Source organism: Barbus barbus (genome assembly GCF_936440315.1).
Source record: "Barbus barbus genome assembly, chromosome: 21".
Taxonomy (NCBI): Eukaryota; Metazoa; Chordata; class Actinopteri; order Cypriniformes; family Cyprinidae; genus Barbus; species Barbus barbus.
The window spans coordinates 23,521,298-23,537,253 of NC_136749.1; the positions used below are offsets into that span (position 1 = coordinate 23,521,298).

At 37.8% G+C, this 15,956-nt stretch overlaps 1 protein-coding gene across 1 annotated transcript in view; it reads right to left on the reverse strand.

Moving 5' to 3' along the window:
- LOC306887594 (RNA-binding motif, single-stranded-interacting protein 3) overlaps positions 1-15,956 on the reverse strand; it is a 131,305-nt gene that overhangs the window by 19,277 nt on the left and 96,072 nt on the right. Inside the window, exons 7-8 of the mRNA XM_079445452.1 lie at positions 1,505-1,611; positions 269-312 (exon numbers count right to left, since the gene is read on the reverse strand). Of these exons, the coding sequence (XP_079301578.1) occupies positions 269-312; positions 1,505-1,611 (151 nt within the window). The remainder of the gene's footprint in view (positions 1-268; positions 313-1,504; positions 1,612-15,956) is intronic.

A 15,956-nucleotide genomic window follows, 5' to 3' on the forward strand; every position in this document is an offset into this window, starting at 1 on the left:
GATCAAATAAATAAAGCATAAGAGACTTTTTTCAAAAACATTTTAAAAATCCTCTAAAAAGACAAAAAAATCAAGATATTTTATGATGTCAGACTAGCATAAAAATAATAGCATCTAAAACACAAAATAATGTACTTTATGTTGTATTGCTTGTCTTTTTAGCAGAAATCACTGGCATGAGGTTGGATTCATCACTAAAGCTCATCTAAGTTTACCCTTGGACAACCTTGACAAGCACCGAAATCTCAAAACAACAAATGACTCTTACCCATTCTGCATTGCAGTGGGGTCATAGGTCAGCGCCATGCCACTCTGAAACACAAGACAGACAGGACAAAGAGTGAAAGATCGTTCTGGTGAAGCAAGTATCCTATAAAGTCTATTGAGTAATGCTGGCAATAGAACAGGGTCATCTAATAGGGGCCGGCCAAGTGCTCTTTATATCTTTAAAAGCACATGACCGAGACTTGTAGCTGTGGATCTATTACCTCAGAGCGCTGAGCTGTAATACCAGACGGGCTCGGGTTCGATACAGCACAAAGTTATTTGGTATTTACAAGGCTGCAGAAAGCATAGCTCATGTTGACAGAGCCGCAGTAGCTAAGTGAATAAGGGGGGAAAGCTGGCCGCTTAGACCCGTATTGGACTGGAGCAGATAAACAACGCTCATATACTGCAGCTTGTCAGGCGCCAAGTTTTCCTCAGCGGGGGAGAAAACCTGGAGACTGGTGGGAAAACCATCGACCTAACCTACGTGTGACTGCACACTCTATCTAGTTAATGTGGACCCCTGGGGTTGCATATTGAAATACGCCTTCATGAGAGAGCAGCCAAAGTCATGGCGGCTGCCAGCTCCTCATAATGGGCGCTCACGGTCTGGTCGGTATCTGGGCACGCTTCCCTGATCTGCCGCGTCATGCCAGCAGCTGGGGCTGCCCAGAAAATGCCAGTTGTTCACCCTGCCGCCATTTTCCCATCAGCCAACCCAGACGGCGACTTGCTTTGCAGGAATAAAAACAGGAGAGGAGAGATTAAAGGACTTGAGCGAAAGACTGGGAACTTAAACATGGCCAGATGACTCCATCAATCAAATGTTTTCTCCCGCCTCCCTTTCTCTCACTCCTTTTTTTCTATCTGATGTTTGAAACAAAGATTTGTTTCCGACTCATTCCCTTCTTCAGGGTTGGGTATTCAGGGAAAGGGAATGTGTGAGGAAAATGGGGCAGAAGCTGGCGTGGAAAAGGTAAGTACAGACAATCAGGTTGTATGTGTCATTTGGAACTGAATTCATGTTGAATTCCAATGGCTGCATTTGAAATGAATTTGAACAGATGAAGCAAACAGGATGTTAGGAAGTAGAATTACAATTTTTGAAATGTAAAGAAATTAATATAAATGCAATTTTTATTAGAAAAGCCAAGTTATGAACTACCTTATAAATAGATGGGATTAGACAGACAGACAGACAGACAGACAGACAGACAGACAGATAGACAGCGCTTACCTCTCCTTCCCGAGGCCATGGTCGGCCGTTTTGAGGGTACTTGCTCTGACTCTGCCTCTTCTTCTGTCCTCCGTCTGCAAACTTGCACAGCAGCGGCTCCGTCGGGGCTGTGGAGGAGAGGGAACAATCACAGAAGAATATAAAAGATCAGTCAGCTAGTCAGCAGGCCGTAAGAGGGAGGAGTGGATGGATACCTCCATAGGTCAACTGCAGTACGATTGATGGAAAGGTCATGACCTCGGCAAAGAAAGTGGAGTGTGTTTTGAACAGAGAGGGAAATGTTACACCGCAGGTATCACACCCACACCGAGCCCACAGAGCGGCGGAGGAATATCCAATGACCTTTTGAAGTTCAACACCCCTCGACTTCCTGCACGCACCCCCCACCCCCACCCCACTTCCATTATGTCTTTGACACTCAGACCATCGGCTCCACTTTTGGCATGGGCATCCTCTCAAATCCCCACCATCAAAACAACTTCCCTGGCAGGTCTTCAAAGCACCATGTTTAATATTTGCACAATAATAAATGACCTGATTGCGACAGTACATAACTTAAATGCTGTTGACTGAGCCAACTGAAAAGTTTCGAATCATTGTTTGTTTGTTTTTGTTGTTCACTGAAGTGTGTATCTTGCTTACTATCTCTTGCCACACGAAAAAAACAACAAAAAAGCAAAGTGAGAAGGCTCCTCTATGTCCCCGAGGGGCCGGTTCACGCGAAAGGCGAGCGGAGAGTTCAAAAAAGTTCTCTTCCAAAAGTGCAAAGCAGGATGGCAGGCGCTGAGGCGAAACACTTCAATGTTCTCATTCAGTCATGACGGCAAAATGAATTGCAGGGTGTGGAACACCTCTCTAAAGTCAACGAAACGCACTTGAGGAGCAGGAAATTTTGCTCTCCAGTTGAACAAATTCCTGTACGCCACAGCTAAGCTAAACTTAATTTGGTTTCCTCGGCAACCAGAAAAACTCATTTAAAGCAAGCGCAAACTTCTTGGATGATGGGATCTGGCAGAGAGCGATGATAGATGCAGGAGGAGGAGTTTTTGCTTTGTGGAGTCCAGACAACTATTCTGAGTAATCCTGCCCTCCGGCGATATGACTCTACAGTCACCTCCGAAAGTATGTTAGTTTGGCAGAGAAAAATGAACACTTTCTCTTCCGCTCACTCTCACCTGCACTGCGATATTTCAGCTGCTCTGTGGAACAATAGAAAGCTGTTGTATCACAGACCGCAGAGGATGCTTTGTGCGTAAATAAGCGCATATATTGCATAGAACCAGATAAACAAATTCAAAACAAGCAGCTGAAATGGCTCAATGGAATATTATGTATTCTGTAGCCGAATAGAATATTTAATGGCTGTTGTTTGTTCTTTTTTGTCTATTGTTTAGAATGAGACATCAAACAAGGGATTAAGTCTTCAAAACAAAGATTTCAGAATAAACCTGTCATTCCGAGATCATAATTATTCAGAAAAACACTGGACATGATGCCAGAGAGAAATGATTTGATGAAAGAAGATGAAAGAAAAAAAAACAAAACAAGAGATGAAAAGAGAAGAGGCAATTGAGATAAACAGAGAAAATATGCATATACTGTATGTATGTATGTGTGTGTATATATATATATATATATATATATATATATATATATATATATGTATGTATAAATGTGTACAACCTGAATTCCGGAAATGTTGGGATGTGTTGGGAAAACTAAAAATTTTGGAAATGTTGGGATAACTAAAAGACTTTCAAATCACGTGAGCCAATATTTTATTCATAATAGAATATAGAGAACATAACAAATGTTTAAACTGAGAAATTTTACACTTTTATCCACTAAATGAGATAATTTCAATTTTGATGCCTGCTACAGGTCTCAAAAAAGTTGGAACGGGGGCAACAAAGGGCTGAAAAAGCAAGACATTTTGAAAAGATTCAGCTGGGAGAACATCTAGCAACTAATTAAGTTAATTGAAATCAGGTCTGTAATGTGATTAGCTTTAAAAGGGATGTCTTAGAGAGGCAGAGTCTCTCAGAAGTAACGATGGGCAGAGGCTCTCCAATTTGTGAAAGAGTGCGTAAAAAGATTGTGTAATACTTTAAAAACAACATTCCTTAACGTCAAATTGCAAAGGCTTTGCAAATCTCATCATCTAGAGTTCATAACATCATCAAAAGATTCAGAGAAACTGGAGAAATCTCTGTGCATAAAGGACAAAGTCCTTTGTTGGATGCCCGTGGTCTTCAGGCCCTCAGATGACACTGCATCACTCGTCGGCATGATTCTGTCATTGACATTACTAAATGGGCCCAGGAATACTTCCAGAAAATACTTCAGTGCCATCTGCGGATGCCAACTAAAGCTCTATCATATTATGCTCTATCCTGTATGGGGGTGCATAAGTGCATACGGTATGGGAAGCTTGCATGTTTTGGAAGGCACTATGAATGCTGAAAGGTATATAAAGGTTTTAGAGCAACTCTTATATGCTCCCCTCCAGACGACGTGTATTTCAGCAAGACAATGCAAAACCACATACTGCAGCTATAACCACAGCATGGCTTTGTAGTAGAAGAGAGGAGCTGAATTGGCCTGCCTGCAGTCCAGATCTTTCACCTAAAGAGAACATTTGGCAAAAAAATACGTCAAAGATGACCATGAACTCTTCAGCAGATGGAAACCTTTATCAAGCAAGAATGGGACCAAATTCCAACACCAAAACTCCAGAAACTCATAACCTCGATGCCCAGACGTCTTCAAACTGTTTTGAAAAGAATAGGAGATGCTACACCACGGTAAACATGTCCCCGTCCCAACTATTTTGAGACTTGTAGCAGGTATCACATTTGAAATGAGCTCAATTTGTGCATAAAATTTTTTAATTTCTCACTTTAAACATTTGTTATGTTTTCTATGTTCTATTGTGAATAAAATATTGGCTCATGTGATTTGAAATTCTTTTAGTTTTCATTTTATTAAATTTTAAAAAACGTCCCAACATTTCCGGAATTCGGGTTGTAAATAGACACACACACACACACACTATCTATCTATCTATCTATCTATCTATCTATCTATCTATCTATCTATCTATCTATCTATCTATCTATCTATCTATCTATCTATCTATCTATCTATCTATCTATCTATCTATCTATATCTATCTATCTATCTATCTATCTATCTATCTCTGTCTAACAGCTAACTCTCTATTTGTCTGTTATTCTCTCCATATATCAGTTTGTCTGTCCATTTGTCTGTTTCTGTCTGTCTGGTTGTTTATATGTCCGTTCACCTATCTATCTCTTTGTCTGTCTGTCTGTCTGTCTGTCTGTCTGTCTGTCTGTCTGTCTGTCTATCTATCTATCTATCTATCTATCTATCTATCTATCTATCTATCTATCTATCTATCTATCTATCTATCTATCTATCTATCTATCTATCTGTCTGTCTATCTATCATATGTTTGTGTAAAACAAGCTGTTCTTCATCAATACAAGCTGTTCTCATAAACACCAATTTTCTCTAAATTATATCAAATCTCTTGCCAAATCATAAATTATTCACAAAAGATTACATAAGAAAAACAAAAGGAGAAGAGAAGAGAAGAGTTTTTCGGCCCATGTGAGCCCTGTGTGCTTTGAGCTGAAGTAAGGTAGGGTAAAAGTGTCTCTCCTCCACCTGCAGAGGAGGCAGGGTCTACACCTGCAGCCTTGTCATCACCCTCCTATTATACACACACGCACACGCTGGCCAGCGCTGATAACGGCAGCACAACACAAGCAGCTCCATTGTGAAGGACAGACAGAAAACGAGGCCGCAGAAAAGATCACAGCTTTTGCGGCAGACTCGAAATGTTTGAGCAAGCAGCTCTCCCTTGCCCTATCTCAAAAACAATGAGTATGTGTGTGTGTTTCAGCTGAGACAGTGGGAAACGCCCTGCATTAAACCCCCTCGCAGTTTAGGTCGAACTTTAAAATAACAGCCAGCACCATCATAAAACAGCGAAGCCAAATAACGTTGGGAGTTTTTGTGCTGCTTTTGGAGCGCGCTGGAAAATCCATGCTGATTTTATGAGCAGACTCTGCTTGGCATTAGCTCTGTTTGTTTTGCTAGTCAGGTTGCCCTGAACTCAAAGTGCTGAATCTCACTCATGCGAGGAAAGTTTTGAGCCTTTGTTAAGAAAGACTGATTTTTGATTCAGGCCCAGAATGCATCCAGGGAAATCATACTGCACGCACACAAAAACAAATCTCCTCCAGCAACAACCTTACTTGCCATGTGTCTACATTACATCAGACACAATCAGATAAAACAAGCTATTGCGTATATAAGTTTAACTCTTCAAACTGTAATTAATACAATTTGTGCTATGAACCTAAATGAAACTTGAAATCAAATCAAGAGTATTTTTCATGGAATTTTAACCAGGTTAAAACTCTAATACCCTAATAAATTAATTCTGTATCTGCTCCAAATGCTTTCTGAAGGTTTCTGTCATTTTGCTTACTTTATTTTGATGATTGTGGTGTCTAATACCAAATTACACACAGGTTCATTGTAGACACAGCTGTAGTATTTTGGAGGAAACTATGGTTACTGTGACAAATTTTGGCAAGGGAGGTTTGCAGGCCAGCTTCAAACCTATCAACACAATCAGAAACATATGTACAAGTACACACACAAACACACACACACACACACACACACACTAGTTGTTAAGGTATCTCAATTTGACACTTTATCACACTTAATGAGCTAAAGCATGACGCTGTTCCTTAAACCACCACCACAGGGCAAACCACAAACACTCACGCACTCTCACTCAAACATCTGTGTTTTAAATGTAACATGAACTATTGCAGGAAAAATTTATAATTCATTGACTAATATTTACTTTTTTTCTTTCTCATGGGGCATATATGGATTATTGTTGGGCCACTTGTCATTGCTTTGGGAGTTTTCCCAAAAAAAAACAAAAAAACTCATTCTCCTTCTCTTAAATCTTGTAGAGAAAAACACAAAAATGAAAGCGTTATTTAACGAAACACAATATGTAAATGGAACTTGTTTTGTATTGAATTATTTAATTGCATTGTATTTTGATTGTGTGTCCGTAAGTGTTTCCATAACATTTACCCAAGCAGACAGCTCTAACCACATGTATTTCCAAGCTGTTTATTAACTTTGGGTCACGGCACTGCAGATATTCAGTCAAGGAGGGAATGTGAAGGAGGGGAGGGGGGAGGTGGTCCGTCAATAAGATAGACATGTGTTTCTAATCCATGGCTGTCGTCCGGCGTGCCAACTCCTGCTGGGCTCCCACAGACCTCCAGTTTTCACTGTGGGCGGCAGGCATTCCTGAAGCCACACCCGAGTTTCCCCACCCTCAGCCCTACAATGGCCCTCAAGTTCACAGATTTCTCCGTTACCTCACTCATACCTGCAATCCTTTCATTCCCATGATCTCAAATAAGCTGTAGGGCCCTATTACATCGGTTTTATTTTTTCACAAAATCTGGTTTAATTTATCCCAAAATCTGTGTTTCCTGTTAATTTTAGATAGATTTAGATTTAATGGTACAATTCAAATAATCAACTAAAAAACTTTAACAATTTAATAATTTATTGATTAAAAATAATAAATAAATAAATAAATAAATAATAATAATGCTGTCACACGATTAATCGTGATTAATCACATCCAAAATAAAATAAAAAAATATTCACATAATATATATGTGTGTACTGTGTCTATTTATTATATACTGTAAATATATACTTTATGTGTTTGTATTTATATATACATAATAAATATACACAGTACACACACATATATTATGTAAACAAAAACGTTTATTTTGGATGAAATTAATGACGAATAATTGTTTGACAGCACTAAATAATAATAAAATAAATAATAACAATCCTATGTATTTACTAATTTAATTTAATTTTTTCCATCTAATTTTTAATACAATTTAATACAATATTGTTATCAAAAATGGTAATCAAATCAATTGGTATAATGCTTAGTTAATGAATCTATTAAAATTTAATCAAATGAAATATTAGATTAGATTAGATTAATCTTTTTTGTCATTGCACATGTAAGGTACAGGGCAACGAAATGCAGTTAGCATCTAACCAGAAGTGCAATAAGCAGAGGTACAGGATATACAGTGCCTACAATATGTTACATATGTACAGAAATATACAGATAAGGCAGTACTATGGACATAATTTACAATTTTTTAAATACTATCAGTATGATATACAGATGGGTGATATGAACATACTATACAGATGAATTGTGCAGTAAGTGTATGTACACTATGAGCAAAAACTATGAACATAATTACAAATAGATATGAATAAGCTATACATTAAGATATATAAACACTAGTGCATTGAACACTGAAAGTGCATAAGAAAATGAAAATATTCCAATTTTTGGCAAACAAAATGCTTCAAAACAAACATTTACTTAACCTCTGTTTTGAGGATTATTTAAATAATTAATTAAAAATTAAATTACAAAATTAATGTTATTAATATTAATATAAATTAATATTAATACAAAAATTGTGTGACATTCACAATGTGTACTTTGTGATATATTCCTTAAGAATTAATCATTGAAATGATTTTGAAACTACTGTATTGTTACTTTACATTACTTTGAGAAGGGCATTGTACTGTACAATAGTAGTATATATATATTTTTTTTAATTATTTTAAGTTAAATAAAACCTTTATTTTGGTGGGTTGTAGCAAAGACGTTTAAGTTTCTGTGTGTGTATATATATGATAAAAGTCTTTATCAAATGAAATGGTGAAATGCTCATGAGGTGAACTCTCTTGAAATTAAGTACTCATGTACTCTCACTCATAGTGAGTCGCAGATGCTGAAAACACCACAATTTTCATGTACATTTACATTTATTAATTTAGCTGACGCTTTTATCCAAAGCGACTTACAATTGCTATATATGTCAGAGGTCGCACCCCTCTGGAGCAACTAGGGGTTAAGTGTCTTGCTCAGGGACACATTGGTGTCTCACAGTGGATTTGAACCTGGGTCTCTCACACCAAAGGCATGTGTCTTATCCACTGCACCATCACCACCCCTATGATAATAACAATAGACAATGTAATAGACAAAGCTTTTATAAATGGATTTCCTGATTATGATTCCACATCGTGGAAATCATACAGCCCTACAGCGAACATGCACAAAAACTAACCGCATTGGGTTAGTCAGGGATTTCTTATTCAAAGATGACGATTTAACTGGAAGATTGGCCTTCAAACCAACATGTGTGCATGTGCAACACATGGACGTCCCTGTTCTAGAACACGCAGAGAGGAAGGAAAGAATGGTGTTTACCAACAGGAAGAGCACTGTTTGGCCTGGAATGGTGTGCAGGAGTGGGTAGGAGGAGCGTGTGACCCTGACAAAGCTGGTGTCTACACATCGCCCACGCTCTAATAGCAGCCTACCGCACAGATCCGTTACGCTGCCAGCTTGGCATAGTGGCTTTCAGGTCCAGGAACGACCGTGTACTCTGGTTTCACATTCAGCCACCGCTGTATGATACATACAGAGAGAAAACCGAGAAAAACACAGCCCACAGTTGAGCGCTGCTGTGAGGTGAGCCCACACACGCTCGGTGAGACATGAGAATTCATTGAATGCAACAACCCTGGTATTATACATGTGGGGTGTTTGTTTGCGAGACGGGAAGCCCGGCCTTTCCATAAAGCCACGGGCGCCGAGCCTTATCCTGGAGTTTTACACACAGAAAATCTCCTGCATTATACAATACAGGGCTCCTACATTAAGAAGCCTCCCAAATACGTCATTTCAATTCCCTGTAGAAACCTTGCCCGCTGTGCAGAGACACACATTCATGGTAGAAGAAGGTTTGAGCACAGAATGAAATTGCTCACCCACCTCCAACCAACTTGATCCTTTTTCAAACAAAACAGACATGGAAAGAAACAATTCATTCATGTTTAAGACACATGCAACACTGTAAAAGATGTGTAGTTCTAAAGCAAAAAGAATGTAAAAAATACTAAAGTAAAAACATGTAAATTGGTTAACTGTAAGAGAAAATCTATATTATTAGATGTAACAAAACAATATGTGCAATTTCATTGTAAAATACTGTCAAAATTATGTAACACATCATGAATTTAAAATGATCTTATAATTTATGATGAAAATATGACACAAAAGACAAATGTTTGGTTACAATAAAATATACAAATTTGTAAGGAAGCTTGTAAGAAAAAAATTACAGTGGAAAAACACAGAAGTCTCTGTGTAATGCATTGAATTTCGTGATATTACTTTAAAATTTATATTGATTTTTATTGTTGTTATGAAGTTATATGCATTGTCAAAAATATTTTTTAAAAATGTTTTTGGAAGAAGTCTCTTATGCTCACCAAAGCTGCATTTATTTGGTCAAAAATACAGTAATATTGTGAAACATCAATTTAAAAGGACTATTTACTGCATTCATGTGTTTTAAAATGAAATGTATCCCTATGCAGGCAAAGCTGAATCCTCAGCAGCCATGATTTCAGTCTTCAGTGTCACATGATCCTTCAGAAATCATTCTAATATGCTGAGTTGGTGCACAGGAAACATTTAAAATTGTAATATTTTTGCACAAACCATGATCCAAGATTCTATGATGAACAGAATGTTCAAAAGAACAGCATTTATTTAAAATAGAAATCTTTTGTAATATTATAAATATTTTTAATGAATGTCTCCTATTAAAAATAATAGGACACTTGAGGAATTAAGACAGCCTGCAGTATTTTCTATGTAATGCATGCATTCTTTTTAACCTTCATGCTAATACTAATAGTAATGACAACAAATAAAGTGTGAAACAACCGCTTCCCAGTGTGATGCCCTGATCTTGGATCAGTGCTGGGAGAGCAGTTTACTCTGAGCACTGGTTTGTTTGTTTGGGCTAAAGCAGGTAAATATCACGGGCCTGTTTGACATCTCCCCTCAGTGGAAAGAGAACAGGAGGAACGAGACAATTCAGGGAGGCAGACACTGAGTAGAATACAAACATTGCATAATCAGCTTAGCCTCCCCACTTCCTGCCTTTTAATGGGCCTGTCTGACTTTGGTTTGGTGGATGCTGCTCTGCAAGCCCGTCCTGAGAGCAGGTCACTGGAGAGAGAGAGAGGCAGACTATTGTCTCGGTTCTCTAATAAAACATTGCAGAATGCAAGGTCAGGAGCCAGTTCACTGCATGCTCGTTTAAAGGTTGAAGTTCATGTTTCATTTAGAAGGAATGCACTCGCTGCATGAAAACAGAAAATAACATTAAGTTGTCTCTCTGTGAGGCGAATTCACTAAGCAGTTGCACCACTTTTTAAAAATAACCACTCGCAATCCAGTTTAAGCATGGACAGTCTGCATCACATATATTTAAATGATATGATTGCCATTTTCTTTTTGCAGAAACACTTTCTATGCGAACGATATCTCAATGGACAGCTACTGTAGATAGACAAACTGAATGTTCACTTAACAGAATCTGGTTTGAAAGTAATCATTTAATTTGATAACAAAATAATTATATACTATATATTGTTTTAGTTTATCGTTTAATAGTTTGTAATATTTTATTTTAATATAATATGTTTTTGAGTCTTTTATGCTTGCAATTCTATGATCAAAAATACAGTAAAAACAGTAATATTGTTAAATATGTTTTTTATTTGAATATATTTTAAATGTAATTTATTTCTGTGATGGCAAAGCTGTCTTCAGCGTCACATGATCCTTCAGAAAGCATTCTAATATTCTGATTTGGTACTGAAAAAACATCTATTATCATCAACGTTGAAAACCGCTGTGCTGCATAATATTTTAGTTGAAACTGTGCTTTTTTATCAGAATCCTTTGATGAATATACAGTTCAAAAGAACAGCATTTATTAGTACCAGAAATCTTTTGTAACATTACAAATGCCTCAATTGACACTTTTTAATAATTTAAGGGGGAAAAAAACTAAAAGCGAAAATGTTCCTGCATGCATAAAAACTTTTACCATTTTGGGTTTATTTATATCTACACTCTTAAAAGTGCTGGGTTATTTCTGTAAACACATGTTGGGTTAATTGTGCTGGGTCATAATTCTGGGTTGTTTGAGGTACTGTAAATACACAGTTGGGTTGCTCATGCTGGGTCAAATGGACTGCAAGGGGTTCTTTCACCACTGAACACATGAGTTGGGTTATTTTGACCCAACCGGTTTGATTATTTTTCCTCTTCATCGAATTTTCTGGATTCTTCACTCGTCTCGGCGTCCGACGGTCAAGCAACTCGCAGCAAGCTGGATTATAAGGTAAATTAATATGATGATATGATTATTTACCTCTATTTTTAATAAGCTGTGGTAAGAGCACACTGATTTCACGGTTAATGTGAAATTTGATCTGTCGCTGTGCGGGTTAACGTTAGCGTTATTCTGCCGCCTACATTTTTTTGTTGACAAAAAAGGCCTCAACAATCTCTTTATCGTTATAAAAGTTATATTTATGTGTGTGCGTGCGTGCGAGTGTGTGTGTGTGTGTGCATGCGTGCTCAAAGTTTTATATACTTATTTTAACGCCTCATGGAAAAGGTATCGTAAGGTCAGAAATACAGGGGCAAGTTCAGTTAATTTACTCTCTGTGTAACGTTTCTGTATGGCTTTGTAATGTTTTGTCAGAATTGGATCATTTCATACTAAAATTTATCTTTTAAAGTCTTTTTTTTCCCAAATAAATGTCTGCGACGTGCCAAATCCAACAATAAATTCCATTTTCGCGCTCTTTTTTTCCTCAGGTTAGCTGCATTACTCTTAACGTTAAACCACAATATTACTGGTATGTAATATTATTCTTAAATGGTATGTAGGCTTATACTTACATATGTTACTTAAATGTAATGTTGTCTTAGCTACAGTACATAAAGTTAGACTTAATCTCTCATGGTGTTTGAGGTCCTTTTACTCTTCCTTTATTTTAGTGAATGCTTGTGTTGCTTTAATCAGGACGCTATCGCTGAGAGCTGATGTCTTTGTCGATAGTCAAGGCGATATTACAGGAGCTGCCCCCAAACTTTAAAATTTGAGCGCATTGTTTTCTGTGAGTGTACACAGCAGCAGCACCTCTGCCAGAACGTCACTAACATCTACATATTCCTAATAAATTACATTATGTTTGTCTCAGGAATCATTAATGTTGGCTGACTAAAGCCGGGCTCACACTGTGCGATTTTGGCCAAGATTTGGTCGTCTGAGACAAATTTTGAAAATCCTAAAAGATTCCTATAATCCTAGGCTAAAATCTGTATTCTTTGATCGCTGGTTTGACATGTTCACCGACAGCCGAATAATGGCCTTTGCGATCAAATTTCACCTCCAACGAAATTCTGGCAGTGTCAGAAGATTTGACGCACAGTCCTGAAGTGTGACTACCCCTACGATGAATGTCAAACTGTCTCCGTTTTTCAAGACAAGCTATGAGCAGAATTAATGCTAGAGAATTATTCTATCAGCCATAAACTCCATCGCTCCTGTCCTCCGCTCACAGAATTCATCTGATATGTTGCCTTTTCTATATAAGCACGGGTTGCGCCGCTGTTTTCATGTGGGTGTGTAGAGCTGCATACACTATTCTTTTTAAATATGCCGGTATTGCCGCCGTTCATATGCTTTTCATGATAGCCAACATTTCGTTCCCGCGTGCAATGCAGTTCGCAGTCACTGGACGTGTATGGGTAGATAATGTAAAACTCCAGACAAGTTTTCTTGCGCGCACCTGTTTTTAACTCGTCTTGACTGTAGTACAGTCTGACATTAATGACAACTGAGATCCCATAGTGTGACATAATCATCATGTTCGTACAGTCTGACAAGCACATGGTCTGCCTGTGTCATTTGTTTCTGATCCAATCTGTTTAAATCCAATCCGATCCAAGCTATTTAAAGGAATGAAGACATTTTCATAGGAAAAGTGTTTCAATGTGTCGTTTTGATTGTGAGATCAGTTTCACAGCTTGCACTGTATTATTCTTTAGATGCTAAAAGGGAGAGTGCTTTCAAATTCTTGCCCATTCTACCCAATCAATATACAAGAAAGGAGGCAAGGTCTTCAGACTCACAACCACAGAAATCTGGAAGTCATTCATTTGACGTACAACCTGTAAGTGTGTTTTCTTTTTTTTTTTTTACTTTTTCTACTCTATACACAGTACTGTGCAAAGGTTTTAGGCCACTAGTATTTTCATCAGTTAAAAAATGTTTTTAAGTCAGTTATTTCTATCTTTTGCTGTAGTGTCAATAGGAAATATCAGTTTACATTTCCAAACATTCATTTTTGCCATTTTTCTGTGCTCACGCAAAAGTGTCTCATGTGCATGTAAAAGTGTTTTGTAAACGTCTCAGGGGTTTTTTACACTTCAGACGCGCTGTAAAATTAGGCTCGTAATAGATTTATTCACAAAAGTCAGCACTATTTGCCTGCCGCAATTAACTATTAGCACTCGTGGAAAGCAGGTGGTACACAGAACTTAGTTGAAGAAAGATGCTTATGTAGCAGTAATTTATCATATGATACATACAGACAGCGCACACAGATAACCCACTCCCCAGTGTTTGCTGGTTAAAATCACAGGAAAATGTTTCCCTCATTTCAGGTAATTGAAAAGCATTCGCTTGCGTTTCTGCCCGTGTGTGTGCGTATGAAATCAAATCTGTCTGATTTGGATATGCATGACTCATCCCAGTAGCCCTAATGAATGCTTGATAAAGAAGAAGAAGGAAAAAAATGCATGCAATATTGGTTGCTAATGGGCTCTCCACTGAAATCACTAGCCCAACGTGGGGCATACTGCTGTCCTCTCTTGGGTCAGAGGCAGACAGAGCTATTAGAGAATGCCCCAGATCAGATAGATTTCACTGAAAGATCATTTCTCCCCCTCATTAGAATTCTATCTTGTGTAAACGCGATTATCTGGGCCCGGCTTTGTTTGTGTCAGAACAGCGCTAAATCAATCACGACACCGTCGAAGACGAACAAAGCACGAATAAATCAAAATATAATGCGGTTTAGAAAATTTGGTTTGGGGAATTCTCCAGATAGCGCTGGTGTGAAATGACAGAGGCTTGCCGCAGTTTGAAGACCCGCTGGGCATGTCACCTTATTTTACTGATGACATTAGCTTCAGATTTATTGATTTGTTAAGAACTGGGCATCAGATTTGGTGTTCGCATTGGCACACGGCTCTTTGACTGATGGTCAAGCTGTTCACATGTTGATATCACACTCAGAAGCTTCATCCAAACTGAACGCATGGAAGCCAAACGCAGGTAATCTGATGCTAATTCTACTGTCAGTTGGTATTGTGATGAAAGTCAATTGTTTATTTGTGACCCTGGACCACAAAACCAGTCATAAGTGTCCATTTTTCGAAATTGAGATTTCTACATCACCTGAAAGCTGAATAAGCTTTCCATTGATGTATGGTTTGTTAGGATAGGACAATATTTGGTCGAGATACAATTATTTGAAAATCTGGAATCTGAGGGTGCAAAAAAAACGAAATACTGAGAAAATCACCTTTAAAGTTGTCCAAATGAAGTTCTTAGCTATGCATATTACTGTTCAAAAATGAAGTTTTGATATATTTACAGTAGGAAATTCACTAAATATCTTCATGGAATATGATCTTTACTTAATATCCTAATGATTTTTGGCATGAAAGAATGTATTTTTGGTTATTGCTACAAATATACCCCAGCGACTTAAGACTGGTTTTGTGGTCCAGGGTCACATTTAGTCAGCATCTAGCTTGTATTAACCGAGAACATTCCTTTTTTCTGACTACACGTATGTGCATATTTTCACGCGATTCATGCAAGGCATGAAAATGCAAATGTGAATAATCCTTTCACATGCAAGTAAGTGTAAAAATATGAATAATTTTCACTGTTAAGCCATAAGCAACAAGCCAAGACCTTTATAGCTGCTCCACTGAAGATATTATTTTCACACCTCAACCACTAACACATATTCAAGCTGTTTTCCAAAACACCTGATCCCTTTACCACACCTGCGCTTGGAGACCCGGTTACCAGGTGCACACATGTGCATGTGTCTGTGTGTGAGAGAGAACCAGAATCATTTTCCACATGGATCTAATGTCAGCCACATAACCATGAATGATTGTGAGTTGTGGGTCAAAGGGCAAAACTGGGCCAAACAGGGCATAAACGTGTTTTACTAGTGCAAAATGAATATTAATAATTTAAGATTTTGCACTATTTCTAGGTCACTAATCAAACAAGAAAATTTGTGACACTGATAATGTGCATTTATTTGCTTTATTTATATGCTGACAATGTAATTTTCATAA